The sequence below is a fragment of the Leuciscus leuciscus genome (assembly GCF_965113295.1).
Source record: "Leuciscus leuciscus genome assembly, chromosome: 1".
Classification (NCBI taxonomy): Eukaryota; Metazoa; Chordata; class Actinopteri; order Cypriniformes; family Leuciscidae; genus Leuciscus; species Leuciscus leuciscus.
Genome location: NC_138725.1, coordinates 28039034 through 28066316, shown reverse-complemented (window position 1 = coordinate 28066316; position 27283 = coordinate 28039034). Strand labels below are relative to the sequence as shown.

At 35.5% G+C, this 27283-nt stretch overlaps 2 protein-coding genes across 2 annotated transcripts in view; one reads left to right on the top strand and one right to left on the bottom strand.

Annotated features, from left to right (window-relative positions):
- The window catches only part of LOC309497856 (uncharacterized protein), a 606947-nt gene that overhangs the window by 452114 nt on the left and 127550 nt on the right, over positions 1-27283 (bottom strand). The window lies entirely within an intron of this gene.
- LOC309502917 (GTPase IMAP family member 5-like) overlaps positions 16741-27283 on the top strand; it is a gene marked incomplete at its 3' end in the record, with an annotated part of 149437 nt that continues 138894 nt past the window's right edge. The window contains exon 1 of the mRNA XM_082175542.1: positions 16741-16771. Coding sequence (XP_082031668.1) covers positions 16747-16771 — 25 coding nt within the window. The 5' untranslated portion in view covers positions 16741-16746. The remainder of the gene's footprint in view (positions 16772-27283) is intronic.

Genomic DNA, 27283 nt, shown 5'->3' with positions numbered 1-27283 from the left:
ACAACTGGTTACAATATTATGACTTGTCTTTTTTTTCCCTCTGTGGCCCTAATATTCTATCATTTTATATAGCCTTATAGTCTATGGGAAACTGTAAATTATCTAATGATAGCAACATCTAAAAATCATTATTTATCCAAAATGATTGAAATTAATGATCACAAACGTTTAAATAATGACAGTGGTAGTTATATGTGATAACAATGTATAGTGAGCAGTGAAATAACTATTGGTTTCCATTTGTGGTGACTGCTGACTGACATTAGGGATGAGATTAAATAGATCCTGGAATTTAGCCTGGTCTGGAGCAGGCTAGCTCCACAGAATAAATCTCCATGGTAATTTATACCATAACATATCCTCCTGCCCCCTATCCAGCTTTAGTGCAACCGGATTACGGATCAATTGAGCCAGGATCACCAAGATATCCTGGCTTAATCCCTTATCCTAGTTTTGTGCAACAGGCCCCAGGGGTCAGAAAGTAGAAATCCTGCCATATGTTTATTCCACCCATGAACTCAGTCAGCTGATTTCTATCTCCTGGCTGAAAAACTGCTAATTAGCAAATCCAGGTGATTGGAACAAAATTCTGAGCAGGACTTTTACTTTCTGAACCTGGACTTTACACCTCTGAAGAGAACAGAAAAAGAGCCGAGCAGAAACACAAGAACTACAACTGACTTCAGCCACAGTCTCAGATGAAATCACCTGAAGAGAAAAGAAGACATTAAATCTGTGAAGATCTCAGCAGAGGAGGATTAAACAACTCCACAAACAGCATTACCAGCTTCACTTATTACTAACCAGACTGACTTTATTTCTGTCAGAACTCCTTATTGAGATGTTTAATTTGAAGTCACCATAACAGTGATTAGCGTTTCCATTAGTTGGACTCTTAACTCTTAATATATTATTTAATCTTTTTTGGCTGCTGTGACAGTGTGTTTGTCAAACACATTTGCAGCAGCAAAGAAGGCTAAATTTATTCATGCCAGTGCAGGTGATGATGGTTACCTGTTGATGGCTTTTGTAATCATGATGCTATAGCCTGAATCACTGATGTGATTTGCATAATAAAATTGTTTTGTTGAAATAACATCAGAAACACTGTTTTACTGCAGCATGAGAATATCAGTTAAAATATTTTAACAGAGACTTTTAAACAACATTGAGAATAAACGTTACCTATATTGTGACACACACACTTATCAACAATCAGCATGTGTGTCTCAACAATGGTGACAATCAAAAATATTCAGATAAACTGATCAACTCTGAACATTACTAAAAAGCTACTAAATGTCACTACAAAAACAACAGCAAAAAATAAAAGCAAATATTTAAAATTATACAAAATTATAGGACAATTCAGCTGCATAATTTATTCATGTTGCAATGCATGCTGGGAGTTTTGGACTATGCTGGTACCCAGCATGCATTGCAGCAAGGTACTTTTGATTGTCACCATTGTTGAGATTAATACGCTGATTATTGATGTTTGTCATAGAAAATTATCATTTAGTGCTTAAGTTTATAAAATTCTTCTAATTGATTCTTATAGTACTGCTGTATCTCATACTGAAGTAACTCAGGGTTTATGATGTGAAAATATTATTGGAACACAATTGTTAGATTTGAAAAGCGTCAGTGGAGCAGGATACTTCATGATGATTATAAATCAACAGGTAACCATCATCACCTGATATAATTTCACTTTAGCTTTCTTTACTGCTGCAAATGTGTTTAACAAACACACTGTCACAACAGCCATAAAAGACAAAAGATATAATCAGAGTTAAGAACCCAACTAATGGAAGCACTAATCACTGTTATGGTGACTTTAAATGAAACACAGAGTTAAACCTCCGTTAATTCTCAATAAAACTTTTGTAGACGTCTGACGGAAATAAAGTCAGTCTGGTTAGTAATAAGTGAAGCTGGTAATGTTGTTTGTGGAGTTGTTTAAACCTCCTCTGCTGAGATCTTCACAGATTTAATGTCTTCTTTTATCTTCAGTGGATTTGATCTAAGACTGTGGCTGAAGTCAGTTGTAGGTCTTGTGTTTCTGCTCGTCTCTTTTTCTGTTCTCTTCTTTCCTTCAGTGATTCTGCTTGTTAACAGGCTTATTAAGGCTGAAATTACTCCATATTTAATATACACAGATTTTGTGGCTCAGATAAGGTCCAGTTCTGGTTTATTTCTTTACTCTTGGCTGACATGTAGTCAGAGGTGTGAAGTCCAGGTTCAGAAAGTAAAAGTCCTCCTCAGTATTTTGTTCCAATCACCTGGATTTTCTAATTCAGACAGAAGAGAGAACTAATTAGTGAAATCAGCTGACTGAGTTCATGGGTGGAATAAACTATGGCAGGACTTCTACTTTCTGACCCCTGGACTATACAACTCTGGTGTGATCGTAATAATTCAGCAAATAGCTGTAAAATAACAGTGTTTTTCTGTAAAACATTTAAGGAAAATTTCTGTAAACGTTTTTTGCACTTCATTTAAATAAGGATGTTTTACTTTATTTTTACGGTTTTTGTCTGTCAGCCATAGCTGACAGTCATTGACCCTTTTTTAAAGATTTATTTTTTTACGGTGTACCACAGTTTTTTGCAGGTAAAAAATATCTGCTAAAAAATTAAATGTGTGAATGACACCATAAACAGCAAATGCTAACCAGACAACCCACAGATCTGGCTGTAATGAGAGAAAGCAATGAGCATTGCACATGCAGCGGACTGAAGGATGAACTGGAAAAGCAGCTTCAGGTGTCACAACACACTGAGACAACAGCAACAATTCAGACTTGGTCAATGAAACTCGGTTGACATCTGGAATTAAAATTGCAACTGATATGATAATGGAACAAGTAAAAGAATTCCACACGTCTGAATTGAATGTTTTTGAAATATTGGAATTATCTGTGGTTCGCTCTCCTCTGTTTTCTGTCTCAGGCTTACTTCTGCAAAATCCTCGAAAGACGAATGCCAGGAGGGGCAGGAGCCCACCTGGAGCAAATCCAGGACAGCGGAATTGTTAGAACATAACCTGAGACTCGGGAGATGGGTGAAAAGATATTATAAAATGCCTTTTCACACGTCACACTATCACATTACTGCATAAATATGGCCTCCCAGTTTAGAACTGGATCGAAATTTGCAACACAGTTGTTATAGATTAGATTCCACCCATCTCCTAGACATGAACACTGAACACACACCTCCATCACTATACCCTCACAACTGAACACTACACATCATATGAAGATGTATCATCTTTAGGGCGGGGAGATATATATCGTGAGATTGTTATGCGCATCTCGTCAGTAAAGCCGTTTCCTTGATTAGTAGTAAATCACCATCACCTGCTTTCAGATGGAGCGGCATTTACTACAAAGAGCCGTAGTTAACTGACAAGCTGAGCCATATCGCATTAATTATTGCTGCCGATACGTCCGCGATATTAATGCGATATGGCTCAGCTTGTCAGTTAACTACGGCTCTTTGTAGTAAATGCCACTCCATCTGAAAGCAGGTGATGGCGATTTACTACTAATCAAGGAACCGGCTTTACTGATGAGATGCGCATAACAATATCGTGCGATATATCGCCCATCCCTGGGTGAGTAAATTATGACAGAATTTTATTTTTTGGGTGAACTATCCCTTTAAAAAATTAGTCCGACATTTTTTGTGATTATATAGTCAGTGAATCATTTTTCAATGATTATTAACTATGAATTAATTTGCTGAAGCATGTCTGTTTTCTTGCAGTTTTTAAAGTCTTAAAATGTCTTAATTTTTACAATATTAAGCCTTAAAGGTCAAATAGTCAACCATTTAATTGATGGGGTCTTAATTACAACAATAAACATTAGCATGTTATTTCAGCCATACTGATGTCTAGAGAGAAAGCCATTTTACCTGGCCCACTTTAGGTGGAATAAAGTCCTGCTCAGATGTATTACAGTAGCTGCTTTCTGTCTAAACAAAAGAAAGATTAAAGTAACAATTTCTGCAATAATGTGTTTAATTACCCACCAAATTGGTATCAAAAATTAACATCTGCACTGGACAAAATATTTAGACCTACCTTGCTTAATATGAAATGTCCTAAATACATGGAAGTGCTAAAAATATGAAATAAATGTCATAGAAAGGATAAAATTTTACTTTCTAACACATGTTGAGACATTGTTACAACATTAATAATTTTATATTTAGTGTTCAAATAATGTTTTAGCAGATAGAACCTTATAATTCTAAGCGAAAAGTGTTTTTGTAGAATTAGAAGGTTCTATCTGCATTTGACCCATTCAAAAAATCCCCATTTACAAATTTGAGAGGATTTTGATATTGTATATTTAGAATACATTTAGGGTCCCTGTTATTTTCATGTTTGAAAGAAACTTGTTCCCCATATAAATTTTCCTATATGTAATGCAAAAACTTTGAAGCTCAATATCTCACAACTGCTCAGAACGCAGATAGAACCTTATAATTCCAAGGGGACGAAATTACATAATTTTTTTTAAATTAATCCAAAGTATAATTTTTTTCAGTGTGTGTTAAGAATCGACACAGGTTGTGTGTTAAATCTGACACAACATGTGTTGTCCCTGAGCACACACACACTATGTGTTAAAATCTACACTACATGTGTTGTCCTTGAGCACACACACTACATGTGTTAAAATATACACAACGTATAATTTTTAGCAACTCTTTTTACAGGTTGTGTTGTTTTCAACTCATCATTTTGAGTGCCGACACTCACCATCACTGTGAATGTTTGCTATGTTCTCAAACAAACAGGCCAGTGAAAATACAAGTTATTTATATACAATATTTTGTCAGTTGCTACATTTTAATTAAATTCAAATTGTAAACTCTGTGAACTGTTATCTCTTCATGAACTTTTGAAGCAGCATTATCAATTAGGGGTTGAAGTGTGAATAACTGAATAATGTCCAGTACAGTGAGTCTGTCCAGTCATTGAGCTTGAAATATTGTCTTGTACTTTGTGTGCACATGCATTCTGTACTCGACTATTGATTAAATGGTTAATATTTTTGCATCTGGCCCTTTCGCTTTATTTTTTTTAAATGACACAATTTGTGTGTTAAAATGACTTACACATTTATTGTGTTAAATTTGACACAACATGTGCTGTCCCTGAGCACACTCACTACATGTGTTAAAACTGACGCAACGTGTCATTTTTAACACATCTCTTTTTAGAGTGTAAGACTGTGTCTGAAGTCAGTTGTAGTTATTGTGTTTCTGCTCGTCTCTTTTTCTGATTCTGCTTGTTAACAGGCTTATTAAGGCTGAGATGACTCCATATTTAATATATACTCAGTTCTGGTTTATTTCTTTGGTCTTGGCTGACATGTGGCATTGCTATGGCCTGCTTGTGGCCCAGATCTGGCAAACAGGAGCGGTCCAGTCAAGTGCCATCATTCCACGCTGCATGTGGGCCAGATCCGCATTCCACAAGTGCCAGATGTGGGCCGGATCTGGGCCGAAACAATGTTGCTATGTGGGACAGAAGCTTTTAATATGCGGTTAATACAAAATGCTCAATACGAGAAAATATAAAGGTTTAATGAGAGTAATAATTACCTGAGAATTATGACGAGGGGTATCAGCATCATCTCCTCAGATCATTTTATAGAAACACTGCTGATGATTCAAGATAGTGTGGGGAAGCACTCCCCAGCCAGCAATGACATGTGGGGCCCAGATGAGGGCTTCATGGGCGGCAAATGTGGGCCCCATTATGGGCTTGCACCCGGGATCCACATTGGGGCAAGCCGTGGAAGCCCAGATGTACTAAAAGTGGGACATGTCGGACCCATTTGGGCCCCACATGTCATTGCTGGCTGGGTGGTGACTAGCGTGACTTGAAATGTATTGAGTTACAATTACACTGTAAAAAATAAAATCGTAAAAAAACGGTCAATGACTGTCAGCTGCGGCTGTCAAACAAAAACCATAAAATAAGTAAAATATCCTAATTTAAATAAGTGCAAAATACTTTTACATAAACCTTTTTTTAACAGAAACACAAGGTTAAAACACAGTAATTTCAAATTATTTTTTTACTGAAAAACATGCAGTTAATTATATGCATGATTTGCTGTGACTATACGTCACTGCATCAACAACTACACAGTTACTGTCAGTTAAATAAAGCAACATGCAGCATTTCATCAGTGTTTCTCTGCTCATCCTGGACTGAAGCTCAGGCTCTACTCTTCAACACAATGGTGACACACGAAACACACCATACAGAAACACTTTACACCCCAACAGAACATTAAACACTAACAGATCTCTCAGGATCTCAGCATCTTCACTTATTACAATCCAGACTTTATTTCTTTCATACTAACATTCTTATTGAGAATTAACAGAGGTTTAGAAGTTGAAGCTTTATTGAAAAGAATAAAGTTTGATGTCACCATGATGGAGATCAGTGTTTGCTTTAGTTGGGCTCTTGAACTTTTAGTGTTTGATCTTTAAAGTTCCTTTGGCTGCTCTAACTGTGTATTTGATACACATTTGTTTTAGCTATAAATGCAGGAGAAAATATCAGATGATCTTGATCATTCATTGATGATGTTATAGTCATCATATGATGATTTAATTTATTGATGTGTCAGCCAAATCTTTGAATAAATTAGCTTAGTTTACATAATATGTAAATGGGGGTTAGCTTTATAAGAAAGTCTAAAATTAATATCATAATTTTTCACATAATCCTTGAAATATTGTGAGATCAGTATTATAAAACAAAAAAAAACAAAAAAGTTATATATATATATATACATATTGTACAGTAAAAGTTTAGAGCTGATTCATTTTTATTGTAGTATAGAGACATCAAGAATCAACATATGAATCTCAACAATGGTGACAACCAACAAAGCCTTTTTGTGACTTTATATAGTAATTCAGATTTTTTTTCAATGTCACCATTGTTGCGATTCATACGCTGATTCTTGATGTCTGAGTGAGTCTATATGATCCTGTCAAAACATTTTCTGTATAATGACTTCATAAAATCTGAGTATCACAGCACTGCAGGATCTTCTACAGCAGATTTATCATGCAAAAATTAACAACTAATATTTAACGACTTAATCAGACATTAGGGCTGGGCGATTTAAATCGCGATATTGTTATGCGCATCTCGTCAGTAAAGCCGGTTCCGTAAATCATCATCACCTGCTTTCAGATGAAGCGGCATTTAGGGCTGATGAGATAATTAAGTGATTAATTTAGTGATGATTGAGCATTATTGAAGACACCTGATGTTAACAAGCGGAATCGCTGAAGGAGAAAATCACAAATTGTAAGTTACCATTAAGGTGATGGGTGTTTGCTTTAGTTGGGCTCTAGACCATTATATGTTTACTTTAATATTTACTGTTGTTTGTTTGCTGTTATTGATTTATAACAGTTAAATGAACAAAGTAAAATGTTATCTTGTAGTGTTGGTTATGTTATGACATAATCATGCTGTGATCTGAAAAATGAAACTTATTGAGGTAGTTAGGTTTAACTTGTTAGCAGCAGTTTTGTGATTCTTCAGCATATGATTATCAGTACTTTACTTATAATTCAAAATATTTAATAAACATTGTTTTGCTCAAAAGACATCTAGATAAATTAATTTAAAACACAGACATCAATAAGCAGCCTGTGAATCTCAACAATGGTGACAATAATAAAGCATGTTGGAGTGGCTGCCACCAATCACAACTCATTAATGGTTCCCATCATGCATTGCGGTATGAATAAATTATGATCTGAATTGTCTATGTAATTTACTTTTCCTAATTGAATATTCTGCTCCTCACCATTGTTGAGATGCATAGACTGAATCTTGACATCTGTGTGTGCCTAAAAGAATGATTTTTTTTTTTTTAAACAACTTTTAAGAAATCCTTTATATTATATCAACAATTCTGGGCATTTATGCAGATTCACAGTTATGCTGTAACCAACAACATAAATCGAAGTCAGAAAGAAGGATTTTAATGAGTTCAGTGATCAAGTTCAAATGATGATTGTTATAACCAACACCATCAGATCACTTTTTTTTTTCTTTGTTCAACTGGCAGTTATAACTCAGATACAACAGCCAAACAAAATCTAAAGTTAATAATATATGGGTCAAGAGCCGAACTAAAGCAACCATTGATCGCCATAACGGTGGCTTACAATTTGAGATTTTCTCCTTCAGTGATTCTGCTTGTTAACATCAGGTGTCTTCAATAATGTTCAATCATCACTAAATTAATCACTTACTTATCTCATTAACTTAAACACTTTTGAGTGTGGACTCATACACTCCCAGACATTACACTTCAGGTGGTATTAATAAAGCAGGACACTACAAGATGACTATTATCACTAAAAAGTGACCAACATCATCTGATCTGAGTTTCTCTTGGATTCCTGCAGTAACAAATATGCATCAAAGACACACAGTTAAAGGTCCCGTTCTGCGTGATCCCATGTTTCAAACTTTAGTTAGTGTGTAATGTTGCTGTTAGAGCATAAATAATATCTGTAAAATTATAAAGCTCAAAGTTCAATGCCAAGCGAGATATTTTATTTAACAGAAGTTGACTACAAAAAACGGCTCGATTGGACTACATCCCTCTACTTCCTTCTTTAATGATGTCACTAGAACCGTTTCTTGACTAACCTCCGCCCACAGGAATGCTCCCTCAACTCTACTGGCTACTTGCGCACTTCTTATAACTTAGGCTACTGTGTTTACTCAGCTCTTACGGTGATTTTCTGAAGTAAAACTGACGCTTCATCTTTTGTGTGATGTACAATAAACTTTATTAAACTCATCAGTACATGTTTGATCATCATTCAGACAGCAGACTTGTAGGCTATTAATAAATAATGGATACATAGCCTACAAGCAGATGACAAATACGTTATAATAACCGTAATTAAACTACTAAACCATACCTGTTTCATCTCTATACAGCACTCTGACTCTGTAGGCATTATTGTCCGACTCGAAATGAACGCCGTTACTGAGAGTTTCTGATATTATCAATCATCATTCCGTGAGATGAATTTTTCCTAACAGACTGAGCGCGAGCTCATGAAGCTCCGCCCCCTGTGTCGTCCAGCAGCAGCTCATTTGCATTTAAAGGGCACACACTGAAACAGCTCGTTTTTCTGAGACCCAAAAAATGTCAATTTAAACATGCTGTAAAAAATGATCTGTTGGGTATTTTGAGCTCAAACTTCACATACACACTTTGGGGACATCAGAGACTTATTTTACATCTTGTGAAAAGGGGCATAAAATGAGACCTTTAAAGCAACCAGATAAACATTATTATTAAACACTAATAGGTCAAGAGCCCAACTAAAGCAAACACTGATCTCCATCATGGTGACATCAAACTTTATTCTTAAAACTTCAACTTCTAAACCTCTGTTAACTCTCAATAAGAATGTTAGTATGAAAGAAATAAAGTCTGGATAGTAATAAGTGGAGATGCTGAGATCCTGAGAGATCTGTTAGTGTTTAATGTTCTGTTGGGGTTTAAAGTGTTTCTGTATGGTGTGTTTTGTGTGTCACCATTGTGTTGAAGAGTAGAGCCTGAGCTTCAGTTCAGACTGAGCAGAAAAACACTGACAATTTGCTGCATGTTGCATTAATTAACTGACAGTAACTGTGTAGTTGCTGATGCAGTGACGTATACTCACAACAAATCATGCATAAAATTAACTGCATGTTTTTCAGTAAAAAAAATAAACACATAATTGCGATATATCTGTTTTAACTGTGTGTTTCTGTTAAAAAGATTTATGAAGATTTGTGTAAAAGTGTTTTGAACTTATTTAAATTAGGATATTTTACTTTATTTTTACGGTTTTTGTTTGACAGTCGCAGCTGACAGTCATTGACCGTTTTTTTACAATTGTATTTTTTACAGTGTAATTGTAACTCAATACATTTCAAGTCACGCTAGTAGGGCTGGGCGATATATATCGTGAGATTGTTATGCGCATCTCGTCAGTAAAGCCGGTTCCTTGATTAGTAGTAAATCACTATCAGCTGCTTTCAGATGGAGTGGCATTTACTATAAAGAGCCGTAGTTAACTGACAAGCTGAGCCATATCGCATTAATATCGCGGACGTATCGCCAGCGATAATTAATGCGATATGGCTCAACTTGTCAGTTAACTACACTGTTAACCCTTGCTGTAAAAAAAGGCGTAATTCAGACAGTATCATACCCTTTTCCATTAAAACAGTAATATACCGTAGAAATAGGGCTGTGCGATATATATCGTGAGATTGTTATGCGCATCTCATCAGTAAAGCCGGTTCCTTGATTAGTAGTAAATCGCCTTCACCTGCTTTCAGATGGAGCGGCATTTACTACAAAGAGCCGTAGTTAACTGACAAGCTGAGCCATATCGCATTAATATCGCGGACGTATCGCCAGCGATAATTAATGCGATATGGCTCAGCTTGTCAGTTAACTACGGCTCTTTGTACACAGCAAAAAACTCCAGTGTTAAATTAACACTCCTGGGAGTGTATGAGTCCACACTCAAGAGTGTTTAAGTTAATGACATAATTAAGTGATTAATTTAGTGATGATTGAACATTATTGAAGACACCTGATGTTAACAAGCAGAATCACTGAAGGAGAAAATCTCAAATTGTAAGTTACCGTTATGATGATCAATGGTTGCTTTAGTTGGACTCTTGACCCATATATTATTAACTTTATATTGTTTTTATTTGTTGTTTCTGAATTATAATCACCAGTTGAACAAAGAAAAAAGTGATCTGATGGTGTTGGTTATATTTTGACCATCATCATTTGAACTTGATCACTGAACTCATTAAAATCCTTCTTTCTGACTTCGATTTATGTTGTTGGTTACAACATAACTGTGAATCTGCATAAATGGCCAGAATTTTTGATATAATATAAAGGATTTCTTAAAAGTTGTTTAAAAAAAAAAAAAAATCATTCTTTTAGGCACACACAGATGTCAAGATTCAGTCTATGCATCTCAACAATGGTGACGAGCAGAATATTCAATTAGGAAAAGTAAATTACATAGACAATTCAGATCATAATTTATTCATACCGCAATGCATGATGGGAGCCATTAATGAGTTGTGATTGGTGGCAGTCACTGCAACATGCTTTATTATTGTCACCATTGTTGAGATTCACAGGCTGATTATTGATGTCTGTGTTTTAAATGAATTTATCTGAATGTCTTTTGATCAGAACAATGTTTATTACATTTTTTTAATTATAAGTAAAGTACCAATAATCATAAGCTGAAGAATCACTAAACTGCTGCTAACAAGTTAAACCAAACTATCTCAATAAGTTTCCTTTTTGAGATCACAGCATGATTATGTCAAAACATAACCAACACTATAAGATAACATTTTACTTTGTTCATTTAACTGTTATAAATCAGTAACAGCAGACAAACAACAGTAAATATTAAAGTAAACATATAATGGTCTAGAGCCCAACTAAAGCAAACACCCATCACCTTAATGGTAACTTACAATCTGTGATTTTCTTCTTCAGTGATTCTGCTTGTTAACATCAGGTGTCTTCAATAATGCTCAATCATCACTAAATTAATCACTTATTTATCTCCTCAGCCCTAAATGCCGCTTCATCTGAAAGCAGGTGATGGTGATTTACTACTAATCAAGGAACCGGCTTTACTGACGAGATGCGCATAACAATCTCACGATATATATCGCACAGCCCTACGCGGACGTATCGCCAGCGATAATTAATGCGATATGGCTCAGCTTGTCAGTTAACTACGGCTCTTTGTACACAGCAAAAACTCCAGTGTTAAATTAACACTCCTGGGAGTGTATGAGTCAAGAGTGTTTAAGTTAATGATATAATTAAGTGATTAATTTAGTGATGATTGAACATTATTGAAGACACCTGATGTTAACAAGCAGAATCACTGAAGGAGAAAATCTCAAATTGTAAGTTACCGTTATGACGATCAATGGTTGCTTTAGTTGGACTCTTGACCCATATATTATTAACTTTAGATTTTGTTTGTCTGTTGTTACTGAATTATAATCTTTAGTTGAACAAAGAAAAAAGTGATCTGATGGTGTTGGTTATGTTATGACAATCATCATTTGAACTTGATCACTAAACTCATTAAAATCCTTCTTTCTGACTTCGATTTATGTTGTTGGTTAGTGAGTCTGCATAAATGCCCAAGATTTTTGATATAATATAAAGGATTTCTTAAAAGTTGTTTAAAAAAAAAAATCATTCTTTTAGGCACACACAGATGTCAAGATTCAGTATATGCATCTCAACAATGGTGAGGAGCAGAATATTCAATTAGGAAAAGTAAATTACATACAATTCAGATCATAATTTATTCATACCACAATGCATGATGGGAGCCATTAATGAGTTGTGATTGGTGGCAGCCACTGCAACATGCTTTATTATTGTCACCATTGTTGAGATTCACAGACTGATTATTGATGTCTGTGTTTTAAATGAATTTATTTGAATGTTTTTTGATCAGAACAATGTTTATTAAATATAAGTAAAATACTGATAATCATAGGCTGAAGAATCACTAAACGGCTGCTAACAAGTTAAACAAAACTATCTCAATAAGTTTCCCTTTTCAGATCACAGCATGATTATGTCAAAACATAACCAACTGTATAAGATAACATTTTACTCTGTTCTTTTAACTGTTATAAATCAATAACAGCAGACAAACAACAGTAAATAGTAAAGTAAACATATAATGGTCTAGAGCCCAACTAAAGCAAACACCCATCACCTTAATGGTAACTTACAATTTGAGATTTTCTCCTTCAGTGATTCTGCTTGTTAACATCAGGTGTCTTCAATAATGCTCAATCATCACTAAATTAATCACTTAATTATCTCCTCAGCCCTAAATGCCGCTCCATCTGAAAGCAGGTGATGGTGATTTACTACTAATCAAGGAACCGGCTTTACTGACGAGATGCGCATAACAATCTCACGATATATATCGCACAGCCCTACGTAGAAAACAAAACTAGCCTACAGGAATATACTGTGAATTAACAGCGCTCAAAGTCGACACTCAGAGGCTGTTTTCCCAATCACACCCTATACCCTCATTCACTATTCCCTACATTAGTTCACTAATATAGTCCCCTTGACAGAGTGAATGAAAATAAGAGAGTGAATTGAGACACTGATGAACACCTGATAAGCAGAATCACTGAAGGACAGAGAAACAAGAACAGAAACACAAGAACTACAACTGACTTCCAGCAACACTGAGTGTGAAACCAGTTTACGATTATTTATTTCATACATGTACAAAAGTTCTTGTTGAGAATTAACAGAGATTTAGTTAATAATAAAGTTTGTTGTCACCATGATGGAGATCAGTATTTGCTTTAGTTGGTCTCTTGTCCCTTGACTTCTTACCTTTCATCTATCTCTGACTGCTGTAACTGTTTATAAAACACATTTGATATGGCAAGAAAAAGTCAAGAGGAAGATGATCAGGTGTTTTTATTCTTTTGTGATGATGTCACAATCATCTTGGTCATGTCTGATTTTCAGATTTTTCCTGTATATATTCATTGAAATTATGGGTATTTCATATTTAGAATATATCTGTGTATCTACAAAATGAAATCATTATTTCTGTAATCAGGTCTTCTGAAAAATAACAATCATAGTGCATTCAATTTTATTTTACTCCTGCTTGGTTCAGACACACACAGATATCAACAATCAGCATATGAATCTCAACAATGGTGAAAAGAATGTCGCAATGCATGCTGGGTTCCAGGATAATTTAAAACTCCCAGCATGCACTGCTGCATGAATAATAATAATACAAAATAAATATTGCCACCATTGTTGAGATTAATGTGCTAAATTGTGATATCTCTGTGTTTCTAAAACATAGCTCTGTTTTTTTTGGTTTATGCATGATGTGTTTAAAAGCACTGATCTCTATAATGGTAACTTCAAACAAACATTTTCAATTAAAAACTTCTGTTTGACAGAAATAAAGTCATACTGGTTAATAATAAGTGTAATAATGTGTAATGGCTGGAAGTCAGCCGTAGTTATTGTGTTTCTCTATTTTCTGTTCTTGTGTTTCTCTTTCCTTCAGTGATTCTGCATGTTAACAGCAGGTGTTTGTTCATCACTAATGCTCAACAATCACTTATATTCACTTAATTATCTCACTGCAACACTGTCTCAATGTTACTTTTTACTCTTTGTAGTGTGGATTTCCCTGTGGGGTTGAAAGGGTTAACAGTGTAAGATAAAAAGACACACCCACAAAATGTATTTTAACAGTAATAAACTGTAAGTTATAAAACAGGTTTATACTGGCAACACTGTTGCCAGTAGTTTACTGTAAAATCTTATTTTTTGGGTCACCATTGTGCAGAAGAGTAGAGCCTGTGCTTCAGTCCAGGAGAAGATCTACAAACATTGATGATATGCTGCATGTTGCTTTATTTAACAGGCGGTGACTGTGTAGTTGCTGGTCCAGTGGAAATCTCTTTATTTACAAAAGTTTTGTTGTGGTTTCAAATGAAATAAGTTCACAGTAATACTTTGCTCATGTTATTAATGCATTATACATTTTAGTTTAATACATTTAAATGACAGTTGGTCAATTTAAGGTTTCTGCAAGTGAAATTAGTTAACTCGAGTTTTAGTGCATTTTACAGAAACATACTGTAGATTACAGTAAAGAACTGCACAATTAACAGTAAATTACTGGCAACAGTGTTGCCAGTATTTTACTGTAAAAAAAACGGTAAGGTCTAACAGTGTACGGCTCTTTGTACACAGCAAAAACTCCAGTGTTAAATTAACACTCCTGGGAGTGTATGAGTCCACACTCAAGAGTGTTTAAGTTAATGATATAATTAAGTGATTAATTTAGTGATGATTGAACATTATTGAAGACACCTGATGTTAACAAGCAGAATCACTGAAGGAGAAAATCTCAAATTGTAAGTTACCGTTATGACGATCAATGGTTGCTTTAGTTGGACTCTTGACCCTTATATTATTAACTTTAGATTTTGTTTGTCTGTTGTTTCTGAATTATAATCACCAGTTGAACAAAGAAAAAAGTGATCTGATGGTGTTGGTTATATTATGACAATCATCATTTGAACTTGATCACTGAATTCATTAAAATCCTTCTTTCTGACTTCGATTTATGTTGTTGGTTAGTGAGTCTGCATAAATGCCCAGAATTTTTGATATAATATAAAGGATTTCTTAAAAGTTGTTTAAAAAAAAAAATCATTCGTTTTGGCACACACAGATGTCAAGATTCAGTCTATGCAACTCAACAATGGTGAGGAATATTCAATTAAGAAAAGTAAATTACATAGACAATTCAGATCATAATTTATTCATACCGCAATGCATGATGGGAGCCATTAATGAGTTGTGATTGGTGGCAGCCACTGCAACATGCTTTATTATTGTCACCATTGTTGAGATTCACAGGCTGATTATTGATGTCTGTGTTTTAAATTAATTTATTGAATGGCTTTTGAACAGAACAATGTTTATTAAATATTTAGAATTATAAGTAAAATACTGATAATCATAGGCTGAAGAATAACTAAACTGCTGCTAACAAGTTAAACCAAATTCTCAATAAGCTATCAATAAACTATCTCTGGCCTTTTTCAGATCACAGCATGATTATGTCAAAACATAGCCAATACTGTAAGATAACATTTTACTTTGTTCATTTAACTGTTATAAATCAATAACAGCAGACAAACAACGGAAAATATTAAACTAAACATATAATGGTCTAGAGCCCAACTAAAGCAAACACCCATCACCTTAATGGTAACTTACAATTTGTGATTTTCTTCTTCAGTGATTCTGCTTGTTAACATCAGGTGTCTTCAATAATGCTCAATCATCACTAAATTAATCACTTAATTATCTCCTCAGCCCTAAATGCCGCTCCATCTGAAAGCAGGTGATGGTGATTTACTACTAATCAAGGAACCGGCTTTACTGACGAGATGCGCATAACAATCTCACGATATATATCGCCCAGCCCTACACGCTAGTCACCACCCAGCCAGCAATGACATGTGGGGCCCAAATGGGTCTGACATGTCCCACTTCTAGTACGTCTGGGCTTCCACGGCTTGCCCCAATGTGGATCCCGGGTGCAAACCCATAATGGGCACCCCATGAAGCCCTCATCTGGGCCCCACATGTCATTGCTGGCTGGGTCAGCATGATGTTCAGCAAAGGAGGCTGTTTTACAGAAATTAAAGGAACATTACCAACCTTAGGCATCACTATCAGTCTCAAAATAAGTAAAAAAATAATATATATACACTGTCATATACAATATATTCAATATAGTGATCAGATACAGAATGCGACTGAAAGTTCTCTGACAGAAATTCATAATCACTCCGCTTTATTGTGCATCTATTTTGTTGCTGAAAGTCTCTCTTGTCTTTGTCATTTACATTTTGACTCATTCCCACAGGAACTGTATCTTGAACTTTTACCTGCACCTGTTGTTCAAGTGGGACAGTAAAAGTTTTTTAACCTTTGTATCATGACTGACTCCTCCCGCACACACAGATTTCATCTTGTTCTCATACAGGTAATGAGGAAAGAAACTTCCAAGAATGACTTCTAAACCTCCACATAAAGGTAACACATTTAACTATAAACACATTACTGTTTGTTATATGAATTAGACCTTAGTCAGGGTAATATATTTAGTTTTTGACGGAATGATGAGGCTGTGATGGACAGAAGTGGGCCTACAGTGTGTTCAATGGATTTAACTGTTGTTTAACATTATGCCAATTATTTATCTGACAAAACGTCTTTCCAAAAAACTTTCAGTAGAATAAAAGCGTTTTGAAAAGTTGTGAATTGAGAATATGACGTGATCTAGGACCTTTACACAGTGCGTATGACGATGACGATTATATGCCAAGCCCTCACAGAATCACTTTCATCCATTTTAAATTCGAAATGGCGTCTTTCTTAAGTCTATGTAAATGTACAGTAACATACGACATACCGGTAAGTTTAGTTTAATGATGAAAGTAAAGTCCATTAACTGCAGTGATGCTAGTGAGTTTTTTTTTTTTTTGTTTTTTTTTTTTTGTCACAGAAGTACAGTATCAGCAACAAATCAGTGTAAAAGCAAAGCCCGTCTACGGAAAGCCTGTTCACTCCAACACCATTAAGTCCTATTGGTTGTAGTTACAATCAGAGTTCCACTGGGGGCGCTCGCCATGAGTGCAAAATGAATGGGAGTCAATGGGGCTAGATTTGTCTCTTTCACCCGATTGCCGTTGAGAAATCTCAGATTTGATTGTAGGTTTTGCAAGTTCAACATGGGTTATAGATCGAAAGTTGAATGAACGAGTACTTATTTATTTTCGATTTCTTACAGGTTGAGTTGTTATTGCCCATAACCAGAGTTGTATAGTCCAGGGGTCAGAAAGTAGAAGTCCTGCCATAGTTTATTCCACCCATGAACTCAATCAGCTGATTTCACTAATTAGTTATATCTCCTGTCTGAATTAGCAAATCCAGGTGAATGGAACAAAATACTGAGGAGGACTTTTACTTTCTGAACCTGGACTTCACACCTCTGACTACATGTCAGCCAAGAGTAAAGAAATAAACCAGAACTGGACCTTATCTGAGCCACAAAATCTGTGTATATTAAATATGGAGTCGCCTTAATAAGCCTGTTAACAAGCAGAATCACTGAAGGAAAGAAGAGAACAGAAAAGTCTGGTTAGTAATAAGTGAAGCTGGTAATGCTGTTTGTGGAGTTGTTTAATCCTCCTCTGCTGAGATCTTCACAGATTTAATGTCTTCTTTTATCTTCAGTTGATTTCATCTAAGGCTGTGTCTGAAGTCAGTTGTAGTTCTTGTGTTTCTGCTCGTCTCTTTTTCTGTTCTCTTCAGAGGTGTAAAGTCCAGGTTCAGAAAGTAAAAGTCCTGCTCAGAATTTTGTTCCAATCACCTGGATTTGCTAATTAGCAGTTTTTCAGCCAGGAGATAGAAATCAGCTGTCTGAGGTCATGGGTGGAATAAACATATGGCAGGACTTCTACTTTCTGACCCCTGGACTATACAACTCTGCCCATAACACGCTAGCATTCTGCTAATGACGTCAGCATTCTGAAAGACTTTTTAAAGCAAATAAGTGACTCTAAAAAATCTAACACCAAGCATTGTGTAATTTCTTTGCATCCCCTTTCGAAAACACCATTCAAATTACTAGATAAAAAATTATATCCTAAGAAAAGTGGATTTTGAGCGGTATAGCTCCATAGACCTCCATTCATTCTGCACTCGTCCTGTGAGCGCCCTCATATGGAACAAGAGTGGAACTGCAACCGGAAGTTTATTGAGTGGCACTTCTCCCCTTATTAGACATTCTCTGGTAAAAGGCTGTGTTCAGTGTTGCGAGCAGGGCCGTTCCCACATTTGACATTTCCCACATAACTGCCTAATATTAACTCTATTTTGTTTGGTGCTGCAAGGGATATTGCTCAATGCCAGGATTGAAGTTATGAGTGTGCATAGAAAGCTTAGCGCCGTAGTTGGTGGCATAGTGTTTGGCCATAAACCAATTACATACACAACATACATACAAATTTTTTTTTTTTTTTTTAGTAAGGGGAAAATCCAAACAACATGGTTATACCATATCATCCATATTCATTTTGTTAATAGAAGTTTAATGTTTAATATAAGCAAATTTTTCATTGTACTATTTTGTTGATGTGTTTTAAGGGGAAATTCCAAAGACCTTTCATTTATTTTTGTTACAACGTGGGCATATGTCATCATTCTGCTTGCTATCATTAGGTGTCTTCAATGCTCAATCATCACTCAATTAATCACTTAATTAATCTCATTAACTCTAACACTGCATCAGTTTTACTTTTAACACCCTGCTGGTGGTCATATAAACACAGAGCGGTGTTAAATTTAACACCAGGGATTTTACTGTGCAACTGTCTTAACCTGCTTTTAATGATTCAAATCATTCAGTTTTATTTAGTTTTATATAGTTCAGTAAAGTGGTGAAATCTCTGAATCTCATACAGGATGATGAACAGAGAGATGTCAGAAATCAGAGAATATGATGGATTGAGGACTAAAGAAAGAGACGGAGGAGAGAGTATAAACATGTCAACTGCTGAGACCAGAGGTGAGGATCACAGATAGATTCAAATGATTCCGGAACATTTTACTAAATAGAATTAAAGTTTATTTACATGCAGAAGCCTCATCAATTTTTAAATGATGTTGACCAAGAGCAGCTAGACGAGACTCGTCATGAATATTGAGTGTTTCATACCTTAGAATTCAAAGACCCTCCCATAATGGCCCTATCAGGTGCTATCAGATCCTATGAGGAACCTTGCACAAAGAATGAAGATAGGGATGGGCGATATATCGCACGATATTGTTATGCGCATCTCGTCAGTAAAGCCGGTTCCTTTGATTAGTAGTAAATCGCCATCACCTGCTTTCAGATGGAGCGGTGTTAAATTAACACTCCTGGGGCTGGGAGTGTATATAGGCTTGTTCGACTTGAACCGGCGCTTAGGGCTGGGCGATTTAAATCGCGATATTGTTATGCGCAGCTCATCAGTAAAGCCGGTTCCTTGATTAGTAGTAAATCGCCTTCACCTGCTTTCAGATGGAGCGGCATTTACTACAAAGAGCCGTAGTTAACTGACAAGCTGAGCCATATCGCATCAATATCGCGGACGTATCGCCAGCGATATTTAATGCGATATGGCTCAGCTTGTCAGTTAACTACGGCTCTTTGTACACAGCAAAAACTCCAGTGTTAAATTAACACTCCTGGGAGTGTATGAGTCCACACTCAAGAGTGTTTAAGTTAATGAGATAACTAAGTGATTAATTTAGTGATGATTGAGCATTATTGAAGACACCTGATGTTAACAAGCAGAATCGCTGAAGGAGAAAATCGCAAATTGTAAGTTACCATTATTGTGATGGGTAGTTGCTTTAGTTGGGCTCTGACCCTTTCATGTGTACTTTAGATTTTGTTTGGTGGTTGTATCTGAGTTATAACTGCCAGTTGAACAAAGAATAAAAAGTGATCTAATGGTGTTGATTATATTATGACAATCATCATTTGAACTTGATCATTGAACTCATTAAGATCCTTCTTTCTGACTTCGATTTATGTTGTTGGTTACAGCATAACTGTGAATCTGAATAAATGGCCAGAAATTATGATATAATATAAAGGATTTCTTAAAAGTTGTTTAAAAAAAAAAAATTCTTTTAGGCACACACAGATGTCAAGATTCAGTCTATGCATCTCAACAATGGTGAGGAGCAGAATATTCAATGAGGAAAAGTAAATTACATAGACAATTCAGATCATAATTTATTCATACCGCAATGCATGATGGGAGCCATTAATGAGTTGTGATTGGTGGCAGCCACTGTCACATTCTTTATTATTGTCACCATTGTTGAGATTCACAGGCTGATTATTGATATCTGTGTTTTAAATGAATATGTCTGAATGTCTTTTTGATCAGATCAATGTTTATTAAATATTTTGAATTATAAGTAAAGTCCTGATAATCATAGGCTGAAGAATTACTAAACTGCAGCTAACAAGTTAAACCAAACTATCTTAATATGTTTCATTTTTCAGATCACAGCATGATTATGTCAAAACATAACGAATACTATAAGATAACACTTTACTTTGTTCAGTTAATTGTTATAAAACATTAACAGCAACGAACAACAGTAAATATTAAAGTAAACATATAATGGTCTAGAGCCCAACTAAAGCAAACACCCATCACCTTAATGGTAACTTACAATTTGTGATTTTCTTCTTCAGTGATTCTGCTTGTTAACATCAGGTGTCTTCAATAATGCTCAATCATCACTAAATTAATCACTTAATTATCTCCTCAGCCCTAAATGCCGCTTCATCTGAAAGCAGGTGATGGTGATTTACTACTAATCAAGGAACCGTCTTTACTGATGAGATGCGCATAACAATATCGCGATTTAAATCGCCCAGCCCTATTTGAAAGTCTTTTGATCAGAACAATGTTTATGAAATATTTTTGGATTATATGAAAAATACTGAAAATCATATACTGTAGAATCACAGAGCTGCTGTAATTAACAAGTTAAGCCAAACTATCTCAATAAGTTTCTTTTTTCGGATCACAACATGATTATGTCAAAACATAACCAATACCATCAGATCACATTGTCTCTTTGTTCATCTGACTGTTATAAATCAATAACAGCAGACAAGCAACATCTAAAGTAAACAAATAAGGGTCAAGAGCCCAACTAAAGCAAACACTGATCACCATAATGGTAACTTACCATTTGTGATTTTCTCCTTCAGTGATTCTGCTTGTTAACATCAGGTGTCTTCAATAATGCTCAATCATCACTAAATTAATCACTTAATTATCTCCTCAGCCCTAAATGCCGCTTCATCTGAAAGCAGGTGATGGTGATTTACTACTAATCAAGGAACCGTCTTTACTGATGAGATGCGCATAACAATATCGCGATTTAAATCGCCCAGCCCTACCGGCGCTGCACAGACCGATCGGTGAATGACATCAAAGTACCGCGAGAGCAATTCAAAAGCATATAGGAGCCGTCTACTTTCTATTCGCTCTCGCGGTACTTTGATGTCATTCACCGATCGGTCTGTGCAGCGCCGGTTCAAGTCGAACAAGCCTAATGAGTCCACACTCAAGAGTGTTAAAGTTAATGAGATAATTAAGTGATTAATTAAGTGACTATTGAGCATTATTGAAAATACCTGATGTTAACAAGCAGAATCACTGAAGGAGAAAATCACAAATTGTAAGTTACCATTAAGGCGATGGGTGTTTGCTTTAGTTGGGCTCTAGACCACTATATGTTTACATTAATTTTTACTGTTGTTTGTCTGCTGTTATTGATTTATAACAGTTAAATGAACTAAGTAAAATGTGATCTGATACACAGTAAATTCCACAGTGTTAAATCAACACTGCTCAGAGCAAATATGGTCCCACTCTACAGAGTGTTGAAGTAACACTAAAGCGGTGTTAAAGTTAATGAGATAATTGAGTGATGATTGAGCATTATTGAAGACACCTGATGTTAACAAGCAGAATCACTGAAGGAGAAAATCACAAATTGTAAGTTACCATTATGGTGATGGGTGTTTGCTTTAGTTGGGCTCTTGAGTAACAGTGTTGCCAGTATTTTACTGTAAAAAAAACCCGGTAAGGTCTAACAGTGTATGTAAGTTGTATATTTTAAAAGACTGTCTGGAGTATTCCTGTGGATCATGGATAATTTAGAGTTTTGTAATTATTTGCTATTACTATTTAAGTTTTATATCAAAAGTCATTAGTTTAGACACTTAACATCCGTAATGTGAAAATGTCACATTCATAACAGTGGTTTTGCCTACATAATGTATTATAAAAATGAGTTTCAAAAACACACTTATTGTGTTCAAGCAAGTCTTTTTCATGCTACATTGGTAACAACAAACAGCTTTTTAAACAAAAAACAAACAAAATTAAACTCATTCCCACTGTACATAGTAGAACACTTAAGTAAATGTCCCATTGAAATTAATGGGATTTTATGGATTTAGGTGAAGAAAGTGTACACATAATACATTTTGGTCTGTACCATGAAGAGAAAACTGATTCAACTATATAAACTATATATTTTCTGAAAGCGTAGACTCTCAGGATGTGATCTAACATGGCATGAAACATGTCCCACCCACCTCATTAGTATACTGCCCAAGCATAACACATTGGGTATTGGTAAATCGGGTATATGGCTGATACCTAAAAAAAGTAGTAGTATGTGCATGTCTGTCTGTGTGTGTGTATGTGTGTGTGTTTGTGTATGTGTGTGCAGAGGTGGAGAGTCCAGGGGTCAGAAAGTAAAAGTCCTGCCATATATTTATTCCACCCATGAACTCACACAGCAAACACTCCAGTGTTAAATGAACTCTCCTGTGAGTTTATTTGGCTCCAGACTCAAGAGTGTTAAAGTTAATGAGATAATTAAGTGATTGTTTGAGTGATGATTGAGCATTATTGAAAACACCTGATGTTAACAAGCAGAATCACTGAAGGAGAAAATCTTTTTTAAGTTGCCATTATGGTGATCAGTGTTTGCTTTAGTTGGGCTCTTGACCCTTAAACTAATAACTTTAGATTTTGTTTGGCTGTTGTATCTGGGTTATAACTCTCAGATGAACAAAGAGAAACGTTGATCAGGTGGTGTTGGTTATGTTTTGACATAATCATAATTTGACCTGAATCACAAAACTCATTTAGAGAGTTAAGTTTACTTTGTTGATTATAGCTGCCTGTGATTCTAATATTATGCCATGTTAATCATTTTCAATGTAATCAGAAAGATTTCTTGAAAGTTGTTCTGATCAAAAGACTTTGTAAAATTATATTATTTGGACACACTGACACCAAGAATCAGCCTGTGAATCTCAACAATGGTGACAATAATAAAGCATGTTGCAGTGCATTCTGGGTGCCACCAATCAAAACTCATCCATGGCTCCCATCATGCATTGCGGTATGAATAAATTATGATCTGAATTGTCTTGTTTTCCTAATTGAATATTCTTTTTGTCACCATTGTTGAGATTCATACACTGAATCTTGATGTCTGTGTGTGCCTTAAAGAAAGATTTTCTTTTTCTTTATCAGAACAACTTTTAAGAAATAATTTTAATTATATTGAAAAATCTGGAACTAACTCTGTAGAATTACTGTGAAGTTGTAATGACCAATATACATTTAAGTCAGAGATTAGGCTCTAATTGAGTTCAGTGATTCAGATCAAATTATGATTATGTTCAAATATAACCAACACCACCTGATCAACTTTTCTTCTTGTTCATCTGGCTGTAATAACTCAGATCAACAGCCAAACAAAATCTAAAGATAATCATTTGAAGGTCAACTGCCCAACTAAATCGAACACTAATCGCCATAACGGTGTCTTTCTTTGCTGCTGCAAATGTGTTTGAATTTTGTTCCAATCACCTGGATTTGCTAATTAGCAGTTTTTCAGCCAGGAGATAGAAATCAGCTGACTGAGTTCATGGGTGGAATAAACATATGGCAGGACTTCTACTTTCTGACCCCTGGACTATACAACTCTGGACATGTGGCATTGCTATGGCCTGCTTGTGGCCCAGATTTGGCAAACAGGAGTGGCCCACCCAAGTGCCGTAATTCCACGCTACATGTGGGCCAGATCATCTTTCCACGTGTGCCAGATGTGGGCCGGATCTGGGCCGACACAATGTTGCTATGTGGGTATTGTGGTCACAGTTTGAGCACACAGTGAGAGCGCTGTGAGGTTACACTTTTAGATCACTGTGAACTCAGATTGCTGACGGTGTGACCACATGGTGACATCACTGTGAGATCAAAGTGTTGACTGGGTATTAGCCTTTTTATCCGTTATCAATCTAAATTAATCTCGTTTTTAATTTAACTTAATTTCGTTTTTCTTTATTTAAATTTCGGGTTTTTCTTTATTTAATTTTCGTTTTTTCTTTATTTAAATGTCATTTTTCTTTATTTAAATTTCATTTTTTTCTTTATTTAAATTTAAATTTTTTCTTTTTTTAAAATTCGTTATTCTTTATATAAATCTACCCTTTACTGTGTCAGTAATTTATTAGTCAGAAAAATATTAGACTACCTTAAAAGTATTGCTTAAGTTAACAGACCCATGCGTGAACATCTCCACAATAAACAGTGACAATTACTTTGTCTAGAGACCATTTACCGGTAAATAACAGTTGTGAATATATTGCGAATATATAATAAACTTGAACAGTTGTCAAAAACAAATGTTTGCTGATACTTTACCTCACAGAGTTATTCGGCTATCCAATGCTGAGCTTACGGAGACGCTTAGATCGGCGAGATGCCTCCACAGGGCCGGAGATTGACAGCTTTGACACCAAATGGATATACGTGAAAATCAGATGACATGATTTCACAACTTTTCATTGGTCATTTAGACATGTGAAGCATACTGTATACGGAAATGAACCTGGACATTCTATCCGTCGAAAAATCTCAAAATCGGCAAAATGGACATACGCGGTTTTCATCGGACAGCGACGATATAGACCTAATTGATTTGGTTAAATATATAATCTATTGTATCTGTGCTACTTAATAGAAAACCAGTGGTTTCAGAAGCACTCAGCCATCATTACTGTACCTATCAAGACTAATCGTCTGCCTTTTCCACCCAAATGATCATGTGAAGAGTCAAAGATAGACACTGGACAATTACAACGATTCAGTCATGATGCATTATTGTGTATTGTTAATCATGGCATCATATAGGGATTTGTATCATACTCTATAGTAGTTAATGATATCAAGTCACATAGTAAATTTGAGTTAAAATATTAAACTAACAAGGTTATGAGTATAAGACTTATTTGATTAATAATTTATTTTCATCTATAATTAAAACATAATTGCATAAACAGGAAATGTATGAACTGATTACAGACTTCCAGTTTACATTTGATTCAATGAAATCTAAAATAAACAATATCTAAATATGTTATAGTAACACACGTTCTTGTGTTTAAGGAGGTGTAGGTGCCACCAGACAACAGAAGCTGAACTTGGTGTTGTGTGGAAGGCATGAAACACTGAAGAACTCTGTTTCAAAACTTATAAGAGCGAAGAAAGACGTGGATCTTCATGGTCATGTGATCAGTCTGGTGGAGCTTTCAGCTCTTATTCAGCTCTCAGAGGAGGAAGTGATGCGTCAGACTCTCCGCTGTGTGTCTCTCTGTGATCCTGGAGTTCATGTTTTCCTCATCATTATTCCTGATGCTCCACTCAATAATGAAGACAAAGCAGAAATGGAGGAGATCCAGAGGATCTTCAGCTCAAGAATCAACAAACACATCATGATCCTCATAATGCAGAATTCAGAGCATCAGACAGCAGAACTCAATGAAGAAACACAGTCTGTCATTGAGAGTTTTGGAGGACGACATAATTTCTTTGGTCCCACCACCCAAGTGTCCATGTTGATGGAGAGCATTGAGCGAATGGTGGAAGAAAACAGAGGAGAGTTTTTCTCCACAGAGACATTTCTGGAGGCACAGATGAAAAAACTGATGAAATATGAAGAGATGAAAAAGAAAATTCATTCACTAGAGACACTTTTACTATCACAAGGTAATGACCAGAAAATCATTTTAAATCATAATCAGTGGAGCTAGAAAAAATACCAAAACATTTTTTTATTTTACTTTTAAATTCTACAGCAGTTTTATTATTTAGTATCGTTTTATGAATTTGAATTTGTAACAGAAAAACTGCAACATTCCAAAGTTCAAAAATGTAAAAATGCAAAAATGTAAAAAAAAAAAAAAAAAAAATTCTGATTGTGAAATCCCCAAGGTTAGATCTCAGAAGGGAAGTTAAACAACTCCACAAACAGCATTACCAGCTTTACTTAATAATAACCAGTTTGACTTTATTTCTGCCATTCATCTGCAGATTTTCTTATTGAGATTAACAGAGGTTTAGCTGTTGATGTTTTATTTTGAAAATATTTGGTCATCATTATGGTGATCAGTGTTCCCTTTAGTTGGGCCGTTTGACTCTTGGCTTTTGATGTGAGTTTGTGGTCTTTGTAACAGTAAAAAAATACATAGTTTGTTGCAAAGGAAGCCAGAAACAAAGATGATCAGGTGATATGGTTTTCAGCATTATAAAGTAGAATAAATTCTGTTTTTAATTTTCAGGTTCAAGAGAAAACACAGATGTGAGGATTGTGTTGCTGGGAAAAACTGGAGTTGGGAAAAGTGCAGCTGGAAACACAGTCTTAGGAAGAAACGCATTTACAGCAGAAACATCTCAAGAGTCAGTGACTAAAGAGAGTCAGAGAGAAACATCTGACATCAACGGCCGACACGTTACTGTGATCGACACTCCAGGACTGTTTGATACTGAACTGACTAATGAAGAGATCCAGAGAGAAATCAGCAACTGCATCTCTATGATCCTGCCTGGACCACATGTGTTCATCATTGTGCTCAATTTAGGACAACGATTCACTCGAGAA